This window comes from Papio anubis, chromosome 6 (genome assembly GCF_008728515.1).
Source record: "Papio anubis isolate 15944 chromosome 6, Panubis1.0, whole genome shotgun sequence".
NCBI classification, from domain to species: Eukaryota; Metazoa; Chordata; class Mammalia; order Primates; family Cercopithecidae; genus Papio; species Papio anubis.
Window position 1 is genome coordinate 28829221 of NC_044981.1, and position 19474 is coordinate 28848694.

At 36.0% G+C, this 19474-nt stretch overlaps 1 protein-coding gene and 1 pseudogene across 1 annotated transcript; both read right to left on the reverse strand.

The window, feature by feature from the left end:
* Positions 1 to 1295: 1295 nt before the first annotated feature.
* LOC108585409 lies at positions 1296 to 3382 on the reverse strand (annotated as a pseudogene).
* A 5741-nt stretch (positions 3383 to 9123) lies between these two features.
* On the reverse strand, positions 9124 to 11789 carry LOC101022296 (putative olfactory receptor 2B3). The gene has a single exon (XM_003897257.4). It carries the CDS (start codon positions 10295 to 10297, stop codon positions 9356 to 9358), a length of 942 nt encoding a protein of 313 aa, XP_003897306.1. The 5' UTR covers positions 10298 to 11789; the 3' UTR covers positions 9124 to 9355.
* Between the last annotated feature and the right edge of the window lie 7685 nt (positions 11790 to 19474).

Below are 19474 nucleotides of genomic sequence, written 5' to 3' on the forward strand. Positions count from 1 at the left end.
GAATAGCTCTACAGAAAGTTTTTGAGTTAAGTGTTTCCCCCAGCTTATTTCTGTAATGGAGAAAGGCAATTTCATATATAAAAAAAAAACCCCACACAAACACACCTGGAAAAGCTACAGATGTTAACCTTTACTTTAAACACCAGCAACATAGATATCTAAGGAGATAAGATGCGAGACAAAGAGCTCAGGAAAAATCCAATAGAGACCAGCTTCTCCAAATGGAAATTTTAAAGCCCACTGAGTAAATTTTTCCTGCATTCAAACAAGTGCTACAATACATTTAAGTCCTCAACTCACGGAATTAAGAGCTCTTAAGCTGTTAACTTTGTCCTGTCTTCCTATTCAGAAAAATTTTCTGCTAGAATCTATGCAAAAGTAACTGACACACCTGCAGTATGTGACAACATGAGAGATGTTCTCAACTCTTTTGTGAGGTGAAAGTCACTTTTTATAACTGAAAATGAAAACGGAAGGTGCTATAGAGGGAAATGAAATTTCACCAAAGTATAAAAGCAAATACTGGCTGAAGTCTATAACTTTATAAATAAGAATAATAATAATAACTTATACTATAATTATCTGCTCAACAGTGAACAGTCTGCTACACATTCTTTGATGAGGAATGACCCTAGCTTACCACAGTGGGAACCTGCCACAACTACAAGGCCAGGTTCTGCCCCTTTTCTAGTTCTCTGTTCAGAAGGTAATGCCACCTTCTCCAAGGCAGTTAAAGAGACAGGTGAGCTCAGTGGAGCTTCTCTCACCAACCTGCTAACTCAGCAGGAGTGAGTTCACCCAAATGAGCTCTGGCCTCCAATGTGTGTATCTGCTCATAATTTTATGAAGTATCTAAATGTCATTCATTAGTTAAAAAAAGAATAGAAAACTCTGGACTAAGTAAATTTTGGACTCAGAAAGTTAGAAGGGGTATCAATTATATTAACAACACTTTCTTTAAAAATAGAATCATTTTCTTTTGAAATCAACCAGAGTGATGAGATGTGTTTTTCTTTTCAGGTGCGCCATGATGGTGCACAGCTTCACTCAGCAAACCCTGCCAGCTTCCAAGCCCCAGGATACTGACCTGCACCAGCATGTGGGGGAGCATTACCTCCCCAACAGCGTGGAGAAGAGAACATTTCACCACTGGGTGATGAGAGAGTTGACGGAGATTCTTGGCTTCTCAACGCCAGACATGATTGGAGATGATTGGAGACCTTTCCTCGTTCTATTAGAAAAGTCCATGAAGAAGCTGTGAATAGGATCAGTCCAGAGAAGAAAAACTCTTATTTTCACTGTCCAAACATCAGCCAATATATTGGGAGAGCCAGCAGAATCCCTCGCCCTAGCCTTGCCTCTTGAGCACGCTGCACACGAACACTTCCATGGGGTGAGCGTTCAGCTCCTAAAGGGCCACGTTCCTCTTTCCTGTGGTCTATCCAGAAAGCCCAAATATCTCAAAGAGTTTTTCTTCACTGATTGCATTGTTCTGTCTATTTTGTTACCCAGGATAAGGATTGGCACATTGGATATTATTTCATCAGTCATTAAAGCATTAAGCTCAACTTTGGATTCCCTGAGGCCAGAATGATCTACAGAGTTCACCAGAAAAACAATCCCATTAATTCCTGGGAGATAATTTTTTCAAACCTGACATGGTTGCTTGTGTCCACCAAGATCAAAAGTTGTAAAAGTCATTCCAGCAATTATTAGCTTTTCTGATGTCAGATGTAGTGTTGGAACATGTTGACCCAATCTGTCATCTTTGAGCATGTGAAGAAGAGTGGTTTTGCCTGCATTGTCCAAACCCAAGAATACAAGTTTTCCAAATTTCTTGTGGAGTCCAGGAACTGGAGAACACTGCTGAAGCCATTGTAGATCCACTCAAAGATGAAAGACATTATTCGTGCTTACTATGTCCTGAAGGGCTCCTCTTGCTACAGTGGGTGGCCTGGGCCCTCCCTCAGAGCACACCCCAAATATTTTCAGATATGAAAACCTACTTACTCTTTAGAGGTAAGGAAGGTACTTCTAAAAAATTTATTGTATTTTATTTAAGTTCTGGGATATATGTGCAGGATGTGCAGGTTTGTTACATAGGTTAAACGTGTGCCATGGTGGTTTGCTGCACCTATTAACTTATCACCTATGTATTAAGTCCAGCATGAGTTAGCTATTTTTCCTGCTGTTCTGCCCCCTCTCCACCCCTGGACAGGCCCCATTGTGTGTTGTTTTCCTCCCTGTGTCAATGTTTTCTCATTGCTCAGCTCATCACTGCAGGAGTGAAAACATGCAGTGCTTGGTTTTCTGTTCCTGCATAATGGCTTCCAGCTCCATCCATGTCTCTGCACAGGACACGACTTTGTTCTAAAGGTACTTAAAAAAAAGTACTTTATAGGGTTGTCACTCACTGTATAAAGCTGTGAAACTTTGTTCCCCATACAGATAATACAGTTGAAATTTCTTGGTAAGGGTCATTATAGTAATTCCTTAGTGGGTATGCTTCCCTCTAACTTCCTTGCCATAATAAAATGAAATGATAAATTTTGGCACCTGTTATTTATAATGGACTCAGGACTGAGAGACTCCAAGGAAACTGAATCTGCCTCAACAATTTTATAAATTTCCTTGGATCACAAGGGGGAAATTAAGAGTATTATTTTGGGTGCCAAGATCCAATTTTCTTTTATTTATAGTTTCCTCAAGATATTATTTCTTTAGATTTCTGCTACAATAGAGCCATCATAATCCTAGTTCTACATACAGACAAAAGAAGTCTTCAGTAATTTCTTCCACAATATCCCAACACAGTATGGACTTTTTACCTACCATTGACTAAAGTTCCTCATTTTATTTAAACCATAAAAACATTGTGTCAAGAAGATATTAACATACATTAATGTTATTTAAACATGATTAAAAATCATGGAATCTAGAACTTTGAAAATATGGGTCCAGAAAACTTTTGGCCATGGGCTTGTTTTTAAAGTAATTGCTTTTTTCACCCATGCGTCACAATTAGCAGCAGATCTAACAATCTGGAATCCTTCTAGCCAAGTTCACACTGATCATCTCAGGCTTGTTCTTCGTTCCCACTTTTGTTTTCATCATTTGCTGCATTCTATAACTATATTCAGCTTCTGGTCCTTTATTTTTTAAAACAATATTTAATTTACAATAAAGATTGTATATATTCAAGGTGTACAGTGTGATTTGATATATGTATACCCTTTGTTTTTATTTCTTTTCTCTGTAAATCCACTACCACCCAATTCATTATTGAAGCTAATGAATACATTTGACTTATTCTCTGTAACCCTCAGCTTTATGTAGGGATGCAGTATATATATTTACCTGTTATAGCTTTAATTTTAAAACATTATCCTTTTTGATTGTATTAGTTTCCTGTGTCTTCATACCTGGTGTGGAAATGAAAAGCGAATAATAAATTCTTACTACACAGTTAATCCTGCTAATGAATCAAATGGAAATAGAGAAGCACAACTAAAAATGAAAAGCAATCAATGAAGAGGGGTATTTACATTATTATTCATTATTTTACATTAGATAATTGGTGCATATATTAAACAATGCTGGAGTATGAAGTAACCATCTTGACATCTAATACTGCTCCTCAGGACCACTTTTGAGTGGTCACTATTGGGAAGGGAATGGGTATGTTTTGTAAATGGTTGAGAAATTAAAAACAAATATTTAGCAATCAGAATTTTAAACCCTGATACATTGTATTATTATCAACCAAATATTCTGTGCCTTCTCTGTGGGATAGTTGAGAGACACACTCTATTGTTGGAAAAGGAAATCTTTGTTATCTCGTCCATCACTACATTATAATTGATGTAGAGCATGATATCTGCCTTTTCTATTTTCCAATTTTTTTTTTTTTTGCAACTAACCAGTTTCCTCTCTGCCACTGCATGGTGTATGTGGTAGAATTGTTTGGTTTTTAGTTTACAGTTCACCAGATAACTGGAGCATGTATACCCAGAACTAAGACAGAAGTATGTGTCACTCAGAGACCCTCTATTCTATAACTTGATGAGGCTTCAGGGCTGTGTCTTTTGGGCCTGTCTCTTTTGTGTCATTCATATATATACACACAAACACACACATACACACACACACACATATATATGTATATATGTTTGTTTTTATATATATATGAATGAGTTCATATATATATGAATGTCATATATATATGAATGTCATATATATATAAAAGAATGAGAATGTGTAGGAATCCTTATGAAGCTAAAGGGGTGGGCTGTGGATGAGACTATCAGATGTTCCACTATAACTGTCTTTCCTTCTAAGCATCGATAGAAATTTTATCTAGGTATGTGGTGGTTCAGAAAAAAAAGATGACTTTCTAGCCTTCCATGAAGCCAGGCTTGAGCAAGTGCCTAAGATTTGGCCAATGGGACATACATGGAAGTGTATAATGCTGAAACCTTCCTTTAGCAATTGTTGGCATGTTAACTTTGCCATTCCTTTTTGGTCTCTTCCACTTTGCAGCAAAGTTGTTGGCTTGGACAATACAATGAGAGTCACTATCTCATGAGCCATCAAATGCCTGGATTCCAGAGAGTCGTATGCAGCAGAATCAACTTGGCAGCCATGGATCTTTGCCTCTGGATTGATTTTAAGTGAGAGAGAAAGATAAATTTCTGTTTTGTTAAAGGCACTGTTACTTTAGGTTTTCCATCACTTACGGTTAGACCTAATTCTACCTAATACACCACCCTACCACACAAAAAATGTCATATTGAGTAAGAATACAGGGAGGTGGAGAAAACTGAAATTAAAAAATTACTATGATCTCTTAGGCAAAGACCTAAGGAACTTCATCTGCTTTGGGGAAGTCTGAAATTAGGGCTCCACGGAGAATAAGTAACTCTGAAATATAAGAAAATATTCTATCTCTACTGAGCAAAGCATGAATGTAGAATTAAAAAATATGTCTCTATAACCTATGAATTAAAAACACTAGTAGAGCTTCAAGGGCTTACATTGGTCACATCTGGGACAATTTGAGTACCAAAATAAAGTAAAATAGTGGGCTGGGCGCAGTGGCTCACGCCTATAATCCCAGCACTTTGGGAGGCCGAGGCGGGTGAATCACCTGAGGTTAGGAGTTTGAGACCCCTGGCCAACATGGTGAAACTCCGTCTCTACTAAAAATACAAAAATTAGCTGGGCATGGTGGCAGGCACCTGTAATCCCAGCTACTCAGGAGGCTGAGGCAGGAGAATCGCTTGAACCCGGGAGGCAGAAGTTGCAGTGAGCTGAGATCTCCCACTGCACTCCAGTCTGGGCGACAGAGCAAGCCTCAAGCTGGAAACCACCATTTTCAGCAAACTAACACAAGAACAGAAAACCAAACACCGCATGTTCTCACTCATAAGTGGGATTTAAAGAATGAGAACACATGGAACAGGGAGAGGAACATCACAACTGGGGCCTGTCGGGAATGGGGGGCTGGGGGAGGGATAGCATTAGGAGAAATACCTAATGTAGGTGACGGGTCAATGGGTGCAGCAAACCACCATGGTACATGTATACCTATGTAACAAACCTTCATATCCCGCACATGTACCCCAGAACTTAAACTATAATAATAAAAAAAGGTAAAATAATGATACAAAATAGAAATTTATGAGTATATACTGATAAAAATATTAAAAAGTGAATAAATGAAGGGGGAAAAGGGAAAACTCTTATGGTACATTAACTAATAAATAAGGCATACTAGGTTTGGAGAATTATTAATAGATGTTAAAATTGGTGGGTAAAAGTTTAAGATATTTACATAATTATGCTGTCTCCCACAAATTACTTATTAATTTCTAAGGAAAAAGCATAATGAGATCTCGGGGACACCATGTTAGTCAAGTGACTAAAGTTAACAGCATCGATTTTAAGACAAATTATCCTTATACACTTTTCTGAAATGTTGCATCATGATTGGCTCCTGAATGGGAGAAAATATAAAGAACATTTTGGAGATAATTAACAAGATCTGAATATGAACTATTGATTACATAATAGTTATTCTGACTGTAAAATGTTCCAGTTTTGATGATTGTACTGGCTATGTATGTAAGTTAATGTCCTTAGCAACTACACACTAAAGTGTATGTAGTAATAAAAAGTTTGGAAAAAATTTCATAGATATGAAAACTATATTTGTATATTATATATGTATAAAAGTAAGACAAATGCAAATGAATGGTGACTCCGGAAAAGGGTATTTAAAGTTCTGTATTATACTTGTGACTTTAAAAATTATGTTAAAATACGTCATAAATGTAAAATATAGTAAACTACATTAAATAAAAAGATGACAATAAAAAGAACCCTTGTGGTTAAGATACTTCCTGCCAGATTAAGGCCTTAGCACATGCTGTTTTGTCTACTCTGAAGAATTTACTACTTCACTTATAGATCTGAGCCTAAATGACACTTTCCTAGAAGAGCTTTCCTTGACCCTTTCCTGGTTTAAACTAATCACGCATCCATTTTATTCATGAAACCTTGTCATTTTTACTTTATAGTACTTAGTACAACTTGTAATTACATGTTTAGTATTATTATTTGTTTTCTTTCTCCCACTAGACTCTAAAGGTTGTGAGGGGAGGAATTGTGTCTGTTTTATTCACCAATGAATACCTAGCAAATAGTAAAATCTGTATGTATAGTAAGCAATTGAAAAACATTAGGCAAGAATATAAACTGACATTTAGATACAGATTCGTACTGAATTATTGGCAGTAGTAGTTACAATAATCAAAACAAGGAGTGTAAATGTTCAACAATAGAAAAGTGGTTAAATGGATTTTAATATACTTCCATGGTGAAATTAAATTTGCAGCTATTTCAATTAAGTTTTAAATACCAGAAAACACGGGAGTATTTTCTGATATAATGCACATGAAAAAAACCCAAACTCCATTGGTAGTGAGTTGGGAGAAGTGCATAAAGGTAGATTGGGTAATAACAGAGGTCCAAGTAAAAGGTGGGTCCCTTTGTGTTCTTTCCTTTTTTGTGTTTTATCAAGATACGATCGATATAGGAAAAATGATTCCCATTAACATTTCTATAATTAGCTCTATAATTAAGAGGACATTCCACATGCCTGAGGTAGAAGTTGGGACAAATACGGAATTTGACAAAAGGGAAAATGGAGAAATGCTATCCAGGGCAATAAAGAAATGAATTGAAATAAAGTTTGAAATAAAACTCAATAGATATTTCTTCAGTCTCTTCTTTTTCCACTTATTTGAAATGTCATTTAAATATTATTATATTATATTATATATTAGATATAATTATGCAACATATAATTATATTATCATAATTAATTATATAATATATAATTATATTATCATAATAAATATACAATTATATTATATTTTATATAATTATATATAAATTATATAATTATATTTTATATATAATTATATATAATTATACAACATAATTATATTATCATAATTATAGTTATATAATATATAATTATAGTATCATAATTATATTAAAAGTATATAATATATAATTATATTATAATTATATCTAATATATAATTATATGTGATATAGAACTATATATAATATACAATTATATTACATCGCCAGCCTCATCTTGCATGTTTTTGTATTGTTTAACTGTACTAAATTGCTTGTAATGATGAAATGCTTTGTTTTGTAAAGCTTTCTCTGTTGCCCAAAATGTTGCCTCATCTGTGTCCTTACATTACTAATGGTAAACAATCATTCAAATGTCTCAGTTTAAGGATCGTTGCCTTCTGGAACTAGCACACTTCTTCAGCAGAGGAACTGTGATATTTCTTCTCTGGACTACTGCTGTCTTGTGAACAATAAACGTTTATTGAATGACTACCACAAATAAAGAGTAAGCCAATTCAGTTCAATATGAGAAAAAATGATTCCCATTAACATTTCTATAATTAGCTCTATAATTTAGAAAAGATTCCACATACCTGAGGTAGAACTTGGGACAAATAAGAAATTTAACAAAAGGGGAAGAAAGGAGAAATGCTATCCAGAGGAATAAACAGATGAATTGAAAATAGAATTTGAAATAAAACTCAACTGACATTTAAGGTTTCCGGATTAAGATGCACACACTTAGCAGGTTTAAAACCAGCTAGAATGGTTGGGCGCAGTGGCTCATGCCTGTAATCCCAGCAATTTGGGAGGCCAAGATGGGTGGATCACCTGAGGTCAGGAGTTCGAGACCAGCCTAGCCAACACGATGAAACCCCATTTCTAATAAAAATACAAAAAATTAGCTGGGCGTGGTGGCGGGCATCTGTAATCCCAGCTACTAGGAAGGCTGAAGCAGGAGAATCACTTGAACCCAGGAGGTGGAGGTTGCAGTGAGCCGAGATTGTGCCATTGCACTCCAGCCTTGGCAACAAGAGTGAAATTCATTCTCAAACAAAACAAAAACAAACCCAGCTAGATTGAAGCCAAATTACATACCTAAAACAGTTCTGAAAAGGTGCATATGATGAATTTTATCAAGAGATCAGAGGGTTCAAAGTGTTTGAAGACTTTGATTCTGATGGAATAATTTTTGGCTTGGAATAACTGGTAATTTAATTATAAAGATATTAAAATCCCTAACTAAAGGCGTAGACAGGATGGTTGTAGAGTAATAGTATACAAGAGGAAAGGCAATCCATCAAAGTCTCCTGACTACTCTGTAAAGTTGATAGGAAATTGGCATGACTTGCCTCAAGGAGCAGAGTACATTGGAGGAACTTCTGAAAAGAAAAGAGTTTCTAACTTTGAAGACATGTCATATGGGTTCAGCATTGCTTCCTAAACAGAAGAAGACTTTTCCTTCTTTCTTTCTTTCTTTTCTTTTTTTTTTTTTTCCTGAGACAGATTCCCACTCTGTCACCCAGGCTGGAGTGCAGTCGTGTGATCTGGGCTCACTGCAACTTCTGACTCCTGGGTTCAAGTGATTCTCTTGCCCCAGTCTCCCGAGTATCTGGGATTACAGGCACGCATCACCGTGACTTGCTAATTTTTTTGTATTTTTAGTAGGGACGGGGTTTCACCATGTTGGCCAGGCTGGTCTCGAACTCCGACCTCAGGTGATCTGCCTACCTTGGCCCCCACCAAGTACTGGGATTACAGGCATGAACCACCATGCCCGGCTAACAGAGGAAGGATTTTCTAACTGTTGATAGAATTCAGTGAAATCACCAGAGCCTGGAAAATAGGAAAATGAGTTCAAAGGTCATTACCATCCTTGAAGATAAGGAAAGACTAAGAAGATTCTCATCACAATGGAGTACTTCTTATTTCTTACAGAAAAAGATTCTTGGCATCACCCTTTTGAAGGCCTCCTTCATATCTTTATTTCTAAGGCTGTAGATGAGGGGGTTCAACATGGGTGTGATGATTCCATAGAAGAGGGAAACCATCTTTCCCCAGTCCTTAGAGGTGGATGAAGGAGGTTGTAGGTACATATAAATGGCTGTTCCATAAAAGAGAGACACCACAATCATGTGGGACCCACATGTCCCAAATGCTTTTCGCCGTCCTTCTGCTGACCTGATTTTTAATACTGCTTGAGCTATGAAGCCATAGGAGATGAGGATCAATGTCACTGGAATTAGAAGAATTAGTACGCTAAAGAAGAAGAGCTCAGCCTCAATAGGCTTTGTGTCAGCACATGACAACTTGAGAAGTACAGGCACCTCACAGAAAAAGTGGTCCACTTCCTGGTGACCACAGCGTGGCATGTTAAGAGTCAAGGAAGACTGCAGCACTGAGTTGCTGAAACCAGTGAACCATGAGAAGGCTGCCATCCTTAGGCAGAACCAATAATTCATGATGACTACATAGTGGAGGGGTCTGCAAACAGCCACATATCTGTCAAAGGACATAACAGCCAGAAGGAGACACTCAGTAGCACCTAGGGCCAGGAAGATGATGAGTTGGGCCACACAGCCAGCATAGCTGATGGTCTTTTTGTTGTAACCAATATTTACCAACATATGAGGGACTGTAGTTGTGGTATAGCAGAGATCTAAGATGGAGAGATTAGTGAGAAAGAAATACATGGGCGTATGAAGTTTGGGATCCAGAATGCACACCATCATGATGGACACATTGCCAAATATGGTGATTGTGTATGATATTAACAGGACCAAGAAAAGGGGCATTTGTAGCCAAGCCCTATCTGAGAAGCCAAGTAGTATAAACTCTTTTGGGGAGCTCTCATTTGCCCAATTCATGATGACTCACTTATTTCGCACTCCTAAAAAAATGTAAGATAGGAAAGCAATCAATGTATGTTTATTGAATACTCTTATTGGAACGGAATTAAATTTAATAAATAGCTCATCATCAAACACAATTTACAGTCAATTGAATAAAGCCCGTTTGAAATATAATATGGTTACGTTTAAGCTTAAAAGTAGTTTCTGTGTTTTCAGTAGTGTTTAAATTACTTCAAAGGAAATCATTACATTTAAATAACATAAAGTATGTAACATATGCATAACACATGGAAAATTGTGAGTTCCCAATGCATTTTATGTTCTCTCCTCTTCTTACTTCCTAACCTACCTTAATAAACAGTTTAGAAAGAAATACTACTTTTATTCCAATTATTTTAAATTTGGACTGAAAATGCTAATATAGAGGTTATAAGTGTTGAATCTAAATCTGCAATTGATTTAAAGAAATTTTGCTTCTTTCAGTAACAGCTCGATGTGATTTTTTTGAGTTGTGTCTTTCTCCTAAATGCCATGCATGTAGGTCCATTTCCATAAAGAACTACCATGGGTATTAGTAATAAAATTATGGTTACTTGTGATATACAGTAATGACCATAGGTGTAATCTCCCCATCTGCAAATACCTTAATTAAAATAGTAAAACTGATAACATAAATGTTGCTTTGCTTAAAATGCGCCAGAAACTGCAACCCCTCACAGTCATGGTTTACGTTTTATTACTTCTGTGATTCAGTAAGAATAAATAATTTGCACACTCATTAATAGCGAGGTCAAGACTAACACCTAGGATTTAAAGACCATGCTTTCTTTTATACCATATTTCCCCCTAAATACACAGTACAAAAAGAATGACTGCATACAGCACAAGAGTGGTCACAAATTAAAACAGAAACAAACCAAAAGTCATATATTCAAGTTGATTTTCTTCAGTCTGTAAAAGTCATCAGTTATTTAGTTATATAACCTAAGTGCACTTAACTTCTTCAGTCTACTTTGCATGTTTAAATGAAATGTCATTGAGATAATTTACACCATTTGAATTTGCAAGCATAAAAATTGATAGACTGAAGAGTGAAGAGAAAATAAATATTGACACAACTTACCAGAATGAGACACCTTTTCCAGAGTAAAAACAATGATGTATAAAATGTAATTTGATAATGGAATGTCTAAATGAAAATGAACAGAGATGACTTTAATATTTTTAATTTATTCCATTATATATGTTTTTTTAGCTATAGATATACATTATTTCTTGGCAAATAACAGTAATACACCTTTGGTTGAAAAATAAAAGAGAATATGACATTAGGCTTTTTTGAATGTTGAAGTAAATTTACAAAATGATAACTATGTAAGGTAATACATACGTTAAATAACTTGATTTAGCCACTTTATAATGTACACATATATCAAAACATCATGTTGTACACTATAAATATATACAATTTTTACTCATTAATAAACTTTTTTATGTGAGAAAAAGACTACACAGAAAGATAAAACATAAATGGCAAGACAGAAAAATACACAATGTTTATGGAAAAAATGGTTATTATTTTAAAATACAAAGAATAATTACATAATAATAAGAAAAAGATCAAAAGTCCAATAGAAAAAAAATGAGCAATGGACATAACTAAGCAGTTTGGGGAAGAAAACAACATAAAATGATGGTAAAAATATAAAAGATTATAACTTTTCATTATTGAAGAAACACAAATAGAAACAAGAAGAAAGCATCACATTGTCTTTCTATTTAGTAGCATTAAAAAAAATCACTGTTAAAAGTTAGCTGTTAGGTACAGTGCCTCTGGAGCTAGAATCTGCCAGGTTTTTATTACTGGATTGTGTGATCCTGGGCAATGGATGAACATCCTTGTGCTACTTTAAAAAACAATCTCTGAATTGATAAAAAGAGAGTATTATGAAGCTCAAGTGAGACAATGTATACACATCTGAACTCAGGACCCTGCCCCAAACATACTAAGCATTTAATGAATGTGAGCTTGATATCAATAGTAGTATCATTAATATTAGTCACTAATAATAAGTCATTAATAGTAATACTGTATCATTATCTCAGCTTGTACATGAGAAAACAAGTAACTTACTATTGGTGGTTCAAGTGATTGTTATAATTTCATAATATTATAATATCAAATGATTGAATCTATATATCACTTTTTCTTTGTTTCTAGCATGATATACTGAGTACATAGTTTTCCAGTAAATGGAAGTTAAATCAATATTGTAGGTGATATCTGGTTATCTAAAGGGCATGGAATAAAAGAAGACCCTGTTCAGCAGCTGTTATTTTCTACTCCTATTTTTTCACATCCTCTTCTCTTCACATTTTATATGGCACTGTTAATTTCTCTTATTTTCTTCATATTTTATATGGCACCAATTTCTCTTTTACATTATCAGAAATTGAACTTACCCCTTGACAAGAACATGTTGATTCCACTGTCATGTTAACTTTTTTCCTATTTTTATTTTCTACACGATTCAAAAGAAATCTTAAATCCCACTGACTCTTTTTATGTACGGCGATATAATGAGCAAACCTTCATTCAAAAGGCTGAAAGGATACGAAGGATTTTTGGAATCACTGAAAATACTTGATATTGATTTCAAGGTTCTCAGGAAACAAATTGGGCATTCTGATTATTTAACATGATGTCACTCAGAGGCAGGGATGTAGGTGAGATGTTCTTGAGAGATCCTTCCCACTCATGGTAATATAATTCACCGTAGTAGACGCCACTCACCTTTTTTCTAAATGTCCAAGAGATATTCACGCCTTTCTTTGTGTTGTGTTTCAAAGGAAGTCTGGTTCAAAGACAGATTAATAAATGCAGCTGACTTTTTGAATTTTCAATCCTTGTGACATTCTAAATCAACTACCTTTTGCCCACTGACCAAGAATTAGGTTAGCATGAAACCTGGACAGCAACAAGAACATGTGAGAAAAATACTTATGAGGAGGGGGAAATGTATTATAGATAGTGTGTCTTCAGTCATTGGGGCATTTTTGACTGACAGGGGTTCTCCTCAGCAGGTTCCTAATGGATTTCTACAATGAGAAGTTGACTTTATAGACATCAACAACATTGGAAGTGTCATGGAAAGAAAGTTATGCCTTTAAGTAAAGCCAACCAATATTTATTAAGGGAGTACCATTCACACAATTCTGTGTCCTCATTTTAGCCCTAGGGATTCTAGAGTCCCTCAAGTTTAATTGGTCATTAAGTCCAGAGAGTCAATAAGTCAACACTATTCCTAACTGGACTGGTTGCATAATACTACCACATATGTGGTTCACAAATTCTGAAACCAGGGCGAAGATTAGAGTAATAAAAAATAAACAATGAAAAATAATTTTAAAGTTGCTTAACTAGGAGAGCACAAGTTTTAATGAACTTATAACCCCAAATTCCTTTTAAATTGTTGCAAAGTCAAATAGAGAGTCCTATGATGGCGTATAGGGAAAAATAGTATTTCTAGTTTTCACTTATTTTTGTAATGAGTATTTGTAAACTAAACCCACCAGAGATCTGTAGGTTAAAAATTATGTCATACAAAGTCACTTAACGTATTAATATACACATTGAAATTTAAGGTTAGCATTAATTCACTGGGTCAGAACACATAGAAATTACATGAAATTGCAATGGGGGAATTGTTTTTGAAAGAAGAAGCTGAGAGCTGGGGTGGTGGCTCACGCCTGTAATCCCAGCACTTTGGGAGGCTGAGGCAGGCGGATCACCTGAGGTCAGGAGTTCAAGACCAGCCTGGCCAACATGGTGAAACCCAGTCTCTACTAAAAATACAAAAAATTAGCTGGGCGTGGTGGCAGGTGCTTGTAATCCCAGCTACTCGGGAGGCTGAGGCAGATGGGAGAATCGCTTGAACCTGGGAGGTGGGGGTTGCAGTGAGACGAGATCAGCCATTGCACTCCAGCCTGGGCAACAAGAGCAAAACTTCGTCTCAAAGAAAAAAAAAAAAGCTGATTTGTGCAAGTTATTTACTTAATATGTGACTTAATATGTGCTCATCCTAAGATTTTAGTAAAATAAAGAAGGTGTAACTGAGTTGAGCATCAGCCTAGATATAATCTTCAGGAAACTCATGTGCTTGTATTTTAATGTATTTATTTTTCCTCATTTTTTCTTTTTGTGTATCATGATGTATTTCTATGAATTATAAAATCAACTATATAGAATATGATCATTTTCTAAATTAGAACGTTTTCTTAGCCAGTGATTTTTGTAACAATATGACATCTGTTATAGCTAATAATTTATATATAAGTTTAATATACGTATATACATACTTTCTATATGTAATACATATTCTTAATTGGTTTTCGAATACAACTTGTTGTGCTTGGATTATAATAGTAAAGCTATTTTATTTTATTTTATTTTTTGTGGTTTTACTTTTCAAAAAAATTTTACTTTAAGTTCTGGGATTCATGTGCAGAACGTGCAGTATTGTTACATAGGTATATGTATGTGCCATGGTGGTTTGCTGCACCTATCAACCGGTCATCTAGGTTTGAATCCCCTCATGCATTAGGTATTTGTCCTAATGCTCTCCTCCCTGTGCCCCCACACCTCAATAGGCCCCAGTGTGTGATGTTCCCCTTCCTGTGTCCATGTGTTCGTATTTTCAACTCCCACTTATGAGTGAGAACATGTGGTGTTTGGTTTTCTGTTCCTGTGTTAGTTTGCTGAGAATGATGGTTTCCAGCTTCATCCATGTCCCTGCAAAGGACATGAACTCATTCTTTTCCATGGCTGCATAGTATTCCATGGTGTATATGTGCTACAGTTTCTTTATCCAGTCTATCATCGATGGGCATTTGGATTGGTTCCAAGTCTTTGCTATTGTAAATGGTGCTGCAATAAACATACGTGTGCATGTGTCTTTATAACAGAATGATTTATAATCCTTTGGGTACATATCCAGTAATGGGATTACTGGGTCAAGTAGTATTTCTGGCTCTAGATCCTTGAGAAATCGCCACACTGTCTTCCACAGTGGCTGAACTAATTTACACTCCCACCAACAGTGTAAAAGTGTTCCTGTTTCTCCAGAGCATCGCCAACATCTGTTGTTTCCTGACTTTTTTTCCCATGAAATGATTTGAATGGACACTTAAAACTGTTCGTGAGCATACAAGATGATAAATAAAACATTTATTAAATGAATAAAAACTCAAAAGTGAAATATTATAAGCAAATATCAAATATCCCAGATCTCTAGAATTTTATTGTTGAATATGCCTTAGCTATTACAAGTGGTCTTTATTCTTGGTGACTTAGGGATTCCCAAGAAATGTGCAATCACTCCTGGCAACTCAAAGTAGTAATAAGTTAACCTCAAGAGAACAATCTTGTTTAAAAAAATAAATTTTAAGTGTATTTTATAAATTATTATTATTTTTATTTTACTTTAAGTTCTGGGATATCTGTGCAGAACATGCAGGTTTGTTACATAGGTATACATGTGCCATAGTGGTTTGCTGCACCCATCAACCCATCATCTTTAAGCCCTGCATGCATTAGGTATTTGTCCTGATGCTCTCCCTCCCCTTGCCCCCGACCCCCTGACAGGCCCTGGTGTATAATGTTCCCCTCCCTGTGTCTGTGTGTTCTCATTGTTCAACTCTCACTTATGAGTGAGAACATATGGTGTTTGGTTTTCTGTTCCTGTGTTAGTTTGCTGAGGGTGATGGCATCCAGCTTTATCCATGTCCCTGCAAAGGACATGAACTCATTCTTTTTTATGGCTGCATAGTATTCCATGGTGTATAAGTGTATTGATAGCACATCCAGGGGTGCAGCATTCCTACATGTCTTCTCTATCCAGGCACACTGATTAATCAGGGTAATTTATTTATTCATTCTTTGCAAGGTTCTATGCCAGCCAGCCAGCACCAAGGAATTCAGAGATAAGCCGCAATACCTGCCTATGTCTCTGGCTGTAACATGAACATGGAAACAAACCATTTAATCATTTACTCAATAAATCTTTATGTAATGGTGATAAGTGTCAGGCACTGTCATATGCACAGGAGATATATTGATGATCAAAAGAATAAAGTCTCTGTTCGTTTTTTTGGTTTTTTTTTTGAGATGGAGTTTCACTCTGTTGCCCAGGCTGGAGTGCTGTGGTGTGATCTCGGCTCACTGCAAGCTCCGCCTCCTGGGTTCACGCCATTCTCCTGCCTCAGCCTCCCAAGTAGCTGGGACTACAGACTTCCGCCAACAGGCCCCACTAATTTTTTTGTATTTTTAGTAGAGGCGGGGTTTCACCATATTAGCCAGGATGGTCTCAATCTCCTGACCTCGTGATCTTCCTGCTTCAGCCTCCCAAGTGTTGGGATTACAGGCGTGAGCCACCACGCCCAGCCTAAAGTCTCTGTTCTAATGAAGCTTACATACTAGTAAGGAGATAGAAAACTAATAATAAATAAATAGATATATAGTACAATGTCAGATAGTGATAAATGCTATGAAGAAAAACACAGGGTAAGAGAATAAAAATTAACTGAGGCTGTGACTTTAGACAGCATGATCAGTCAGTTTCTCTGAGGGGGCAACATTTGACCTGAACAGAGTTAGGGGTTCTCATTCTCTTGGAAGATTCTATACTGAGATTTTGAGTTTGAATTTTTTTTTGAAATATTGCCATTTAATGCATCAATGATTTATCAGCCCGTCTTCATTATATAACATTATATTTTAACAAGAACACTAAACACTAAACTATTTAACGACCTTTGTCGTTACACAGGCACTACAAAGGAAACTGCAGACTGTAGTTTTTGAAGTTAGGAAATGCAGACTGATCCTTTCTTTCTGCATTCATCCATTTGCATTGCTATAAAGGAATACCTGAGACTGGGTAATTTACAAAGAAAAAAGGTTTATTTTGGCTCACAGTTGTTTCCTGACCTCTTAATATTCGCCATTCTAACTGGCGTGATATGGTATCTCACTGGGGTTTTGATGTGCATTTCTCTAATGACCTGTGATGAACTTTTTTCAATGTTTGTTGGCCGCCTGTCTTCTTTTGAGAAGTGTCTGTTCATATCTTTTGCCCACTTTTTGATGGGATTGTTTTTCTCTTGTAAATTTGTTTAAGTTCCTTGTAGATTCTGGATATTAGACTTTTGTCTGATGGGTAGATGGCAAAAATTTTCTCTCATCCTGTAGGTTACCTGTTCACTCTGATGATAGTTCCTTTTGCCGTGCAGAACCCCTTTAGTTTGATTAGATCCCATTTGCCAATTTTGGCTTTTGTTGACATTGCTTTTGGTGTTTTAGTCATGAAATCTTTGCCCATACCTATGTCCTGAATGCTATTGCCTAGATTTTCTTCTAGGGTTTTATAATCCTAGCTACTCAGGAGGTTGAGGCAAGAGACTCGTTTGAACCTGGTAGGTGGAGGTTGCAGTGAGCCAAGACCGCACCACTACACTCCAGCCTGGGCAACAGAGGGAGACTCCATCTAAAAAAAAAAAAAAAAAAGCTGTTACTATTGTAGGAAGTAGGAAGGTTGAAGCCTTCATCTTTTTTTGAGTTAATATTAAATTCTCATTATTTACTGTGATATCTCTGGTAAAAAATAGTAGTAGTACACATGTGATTAAACAAATTCATATATGCGTTCAAGAATTTTTAAAAAATTTATATTTTGTCTGATCGGGCACTGTGGCTCACACATGTAATCCCAGCACTTTGGAAGGCCGAGGCGGGTGGATAACAAGGTCAGGAGTTTGAGACCAGCCTGGCCAACATGGTGAAACCTGGTCTCTACCAAAAATACAAAAATTAGCCAGGTGTGATGGTGCACGCCTGTAATCCCAACTACTTGGGAGGCTGAGGCAGGATAATTACTTGAACCTGGGAGGCGGAGGTTGCAGTGAGCCCGAGATCGTGCCACTGCACTCCAGCTTGGGCGACAGAGCAAGACTCCATCTCGAAAAAAAAAATATGTATTTTGTCATCATTGGGATTAAATTTTGGCCTGGTGTTCACTTTCTATATATGTCTATGAACAATTTAATAATGAGGTGAAATAGCCTTAAGTCTGATATATGATGCACCCACATAAAAATGGAAATGGCATGCACAAAGACACTTTACTTTCAGAACTATATTGGAAAATTTATGGAATTTTAGGTAAAATTGCACCTAAAATTGTGTTATTAGTGACTGTAAGTAGCAATGCTAAATTTATTGTACTTGATGAATGAATGTATTTAGGCTAGTCATGGTTACTTTGGTTTAAATGTCTAAATAACATCTTTAGTTTTAAAAATGTGTTTGTAATTTGTACTATTGACGGGGATATTCTTGGACTGCAGCGGTTGTTGGCAATGTGTGATTTGTGTTTTCTTATTTTACAGAATTATCTAATGTGATATACTAATTTTTACAGGTAATATTTATATATTTCTAATAATTGTATATTTGACAACCTACTAAAATGATTTGCTTTGGAAAAAAACTGAAAAACAATACTCAAACATGGCTGCCTGTGAGAGGCTAACTTCAACTTGAAGAACACACATTGATTGAAAAAAATATTTCATGCAAGTAGAAACTAAAAGACAGCAGGGATAGCTCTGCTTATATTAGACAAACTTAAAGTCCAAAACTATGAAAAGAGACAAAGAAAGTCATTACATGATCAAAGGGTGAATTCATCCAAAGGACATAACAATTGTAAATATATATGCACCTAATACCAGATCATCTAAATGTATAAAGAAAGTATTAGTAGACGTGAAAAGAATCAGACTGCAATACAATAATAGCAGGAGTTTTTCAATACTTCACTTTCAACGATGAACATATCATCTAGACAGATATCAATAAGGAAACACTGGACTTGAAATGTGCATTAGACCAAATGGACCTAACAGACATACATAGAACATTCCATCCAACAGCAGCAGAATACTCATTCTTCTCAAGTGCAAATGGGACATTATCCAGGATCAAATATTAGGGAACAAAATAAGACTCCATAGTTTTAAGAAGATTGAAATCATATCAAGTATCTTTTCTGACCACAAAGGTATGAAAGTAGAAATGAATAATAGGAGAAAATTTGAAATATTTACAAACATGGAAATTAAACAACATGCTCC

Bases quoted from the DNA above. Each gene is read 5' to 3' on its own strand.
- LOC101022296 (XM_003897257.4), bottom strand. From the start codon at position 10,297: ATGAATTGGGCAAATGAGAGCTCCCCAAAAGAGTTTATACTACTTGGC.